Below are 1724 nucleotides of genomic sequence, written 5' to 3' on the forward strand. Positions count from 1 at the left end.
ACCGCCACGGTTCGGATCTCTCCACTGCGGTTTCTTCGCTCGAGCGATGCTCCTCCCCGTAGCTCGCGGTCTTGTCGAATCTTCGAGCCCACTTCAATCCGTCGCTCTTTTTGCGCACCCGTGGAAACGTGGCGCTCTCTGCCGACTGCGCTCTGGACTCTTTAGGCGTGGAAGTCGCGTACTCGCCTTTGTTCCTCGATCTCTTGTCGAATATTCTCGGATACGCGGAAAAGTCGAAGATATTCTTTCGCGAGCCAATAGTGGACTCGGTGGAACGTTGCTCGTGCACGGGGGGGGAGGCTCTCTTGGCGGAGCGAGTGAGGGCGCTCGGCAAGCGTATGTTGGGCCGTTTGATGTTGAATCTCGCCTTCTCCGAGAAATTGAACCTCGGCCGTTCGGGCAAGTGAAATTTCGACCTGTCCGGCAACGAGAGCCTTGGACGACTCATTGGCAAATTCATGAACTTGGGCCTCTCGGAGAACGAGGATCGTATCCTGTCCATGCGACTCGGCCTTTTCTCGGCCCTCGACCTGTCCGATCTGCCGCTCCCCCCCTTCTCCTGCTTATGTCGGTCGGAGAAGGCGAACGTTGGCCGTTGGATGTTTCTCAGCCGGGAACGTAATTTGCCAGCCTGCGTTTTCAACTTTTGGGGCAGGCCACGGGCGCCCCGACGAAGGGGAAGCTCCTCCAATGCCAACGAGTCTACCTGAAAATAAAATGGCGATGATAGGAATGTTGAATCATTGGTTTATTGATCTCTTCTTTTTCATACATGGAATGCAGCGTGATGCAATTAGACGACGATGCAGGGATGCTCGAGGCTTGTCACGAGCTACTTTCATTATATCTCGTTGGACGCGAACTCTAATAGTTCCTTTTTTTGAACGTTGAGCGAAAGGTCAGTGAAACGATTGAGAGGAAGAAAGAGATAGAGAAGATCGATTTAGAAGATAGAAATAGTATGTATAAGCGAGAATGAAAATAGGATAAAGAAGAGAATATAGCAAAAGGTATATTAGATACGTGATTTTTGTATCTGCCGATTAAATAATAAGATTCTTAAATGGGGATATACGTATGTACATTTAAAAAATTATTTAATTTTCAATCGAATACAGTTAACTCAATATCTGAATCCGTTGTATCGAGTTTAGAACGTTTCTCGTAACGTTAATGAGCCAGAAACAGCGCTACGGATCGTGGAACGCGTAGAAGCTGCCGTGCCTCAAAATAGATTGTGCATCCTTATCCATCAATTATCATTTTTCAGAGCGAAGCAATGGCTGTGCTACGTGTTGCGTAATCGAGCAGAAATCGATGACGAGATCGAATTTTCATTTAGGTCACGTTGGATTGTTTTAAATCAACTTGTTGTCTGGATTTACAATCTATCTTTCACGACATGTGAAATATATAATTTGTAAGAAAATTACTTTTTCTTACAGATTTGAAGGTTCTAGAAGATGATGAAGGAAGATTGGGATTGTGCAATTGATGGGGACATCCGTGTTTTCTGGAACGCGATTGCACAATGGTCCTCGGACAGTGACACGTTGGCTCTAATGCTTTTTATACGCATGTTTCGCTAAATATAGGCCGTGATGGGCAATAAACGGGTGAACGTCTCGCACGACATTTCTCGGGACGTATTCTCTTTGGAAGATTCCTCGTCTTGATGGAGCGTGTCGAGCTGGTTCCTTTGAAAAAAAAAAAAAAAAAAAAAA

At 45.9% G+C, this 1724-nt stretch overlaps 1 protein-coding gene across 1 annotated transcript in view; it reads right to left on the reverse strand.

Moving 5' to 3' along the window:
• The window catches only part of LOC102675913 (titin homolog), a 10555-nt gene that overhangs the window by 4218 nt on the left and 4613 nt on the right, over window positions 1-1724 (reverse strand). Inside the window, 1 exon segment of the mRNA XM_031511452.1 lies at window positions 1-749. This exon segment is cut by the window's left edge and continues 11 nt beyond it. Within this exon segment, the coding sequence (XP_031367312.1) occupies window positions 1-749 (749 nt within the window).

The sequence above is a fragment of the Apis dorsata genome, unplaced genomic scaffold (assembly GCF_000469605.1).
Source record: "Apis dorsata unplaced genomic scaffold, Apis dorsata 1.3 scaffold_324, whole genome shotgun sequence".
Taxonomy (NCBI): Eukaryota; Metazoa; Arthropoda; class Insecta; order Hymenoptera; family Apidae; genus Apis; species Apis dorsata.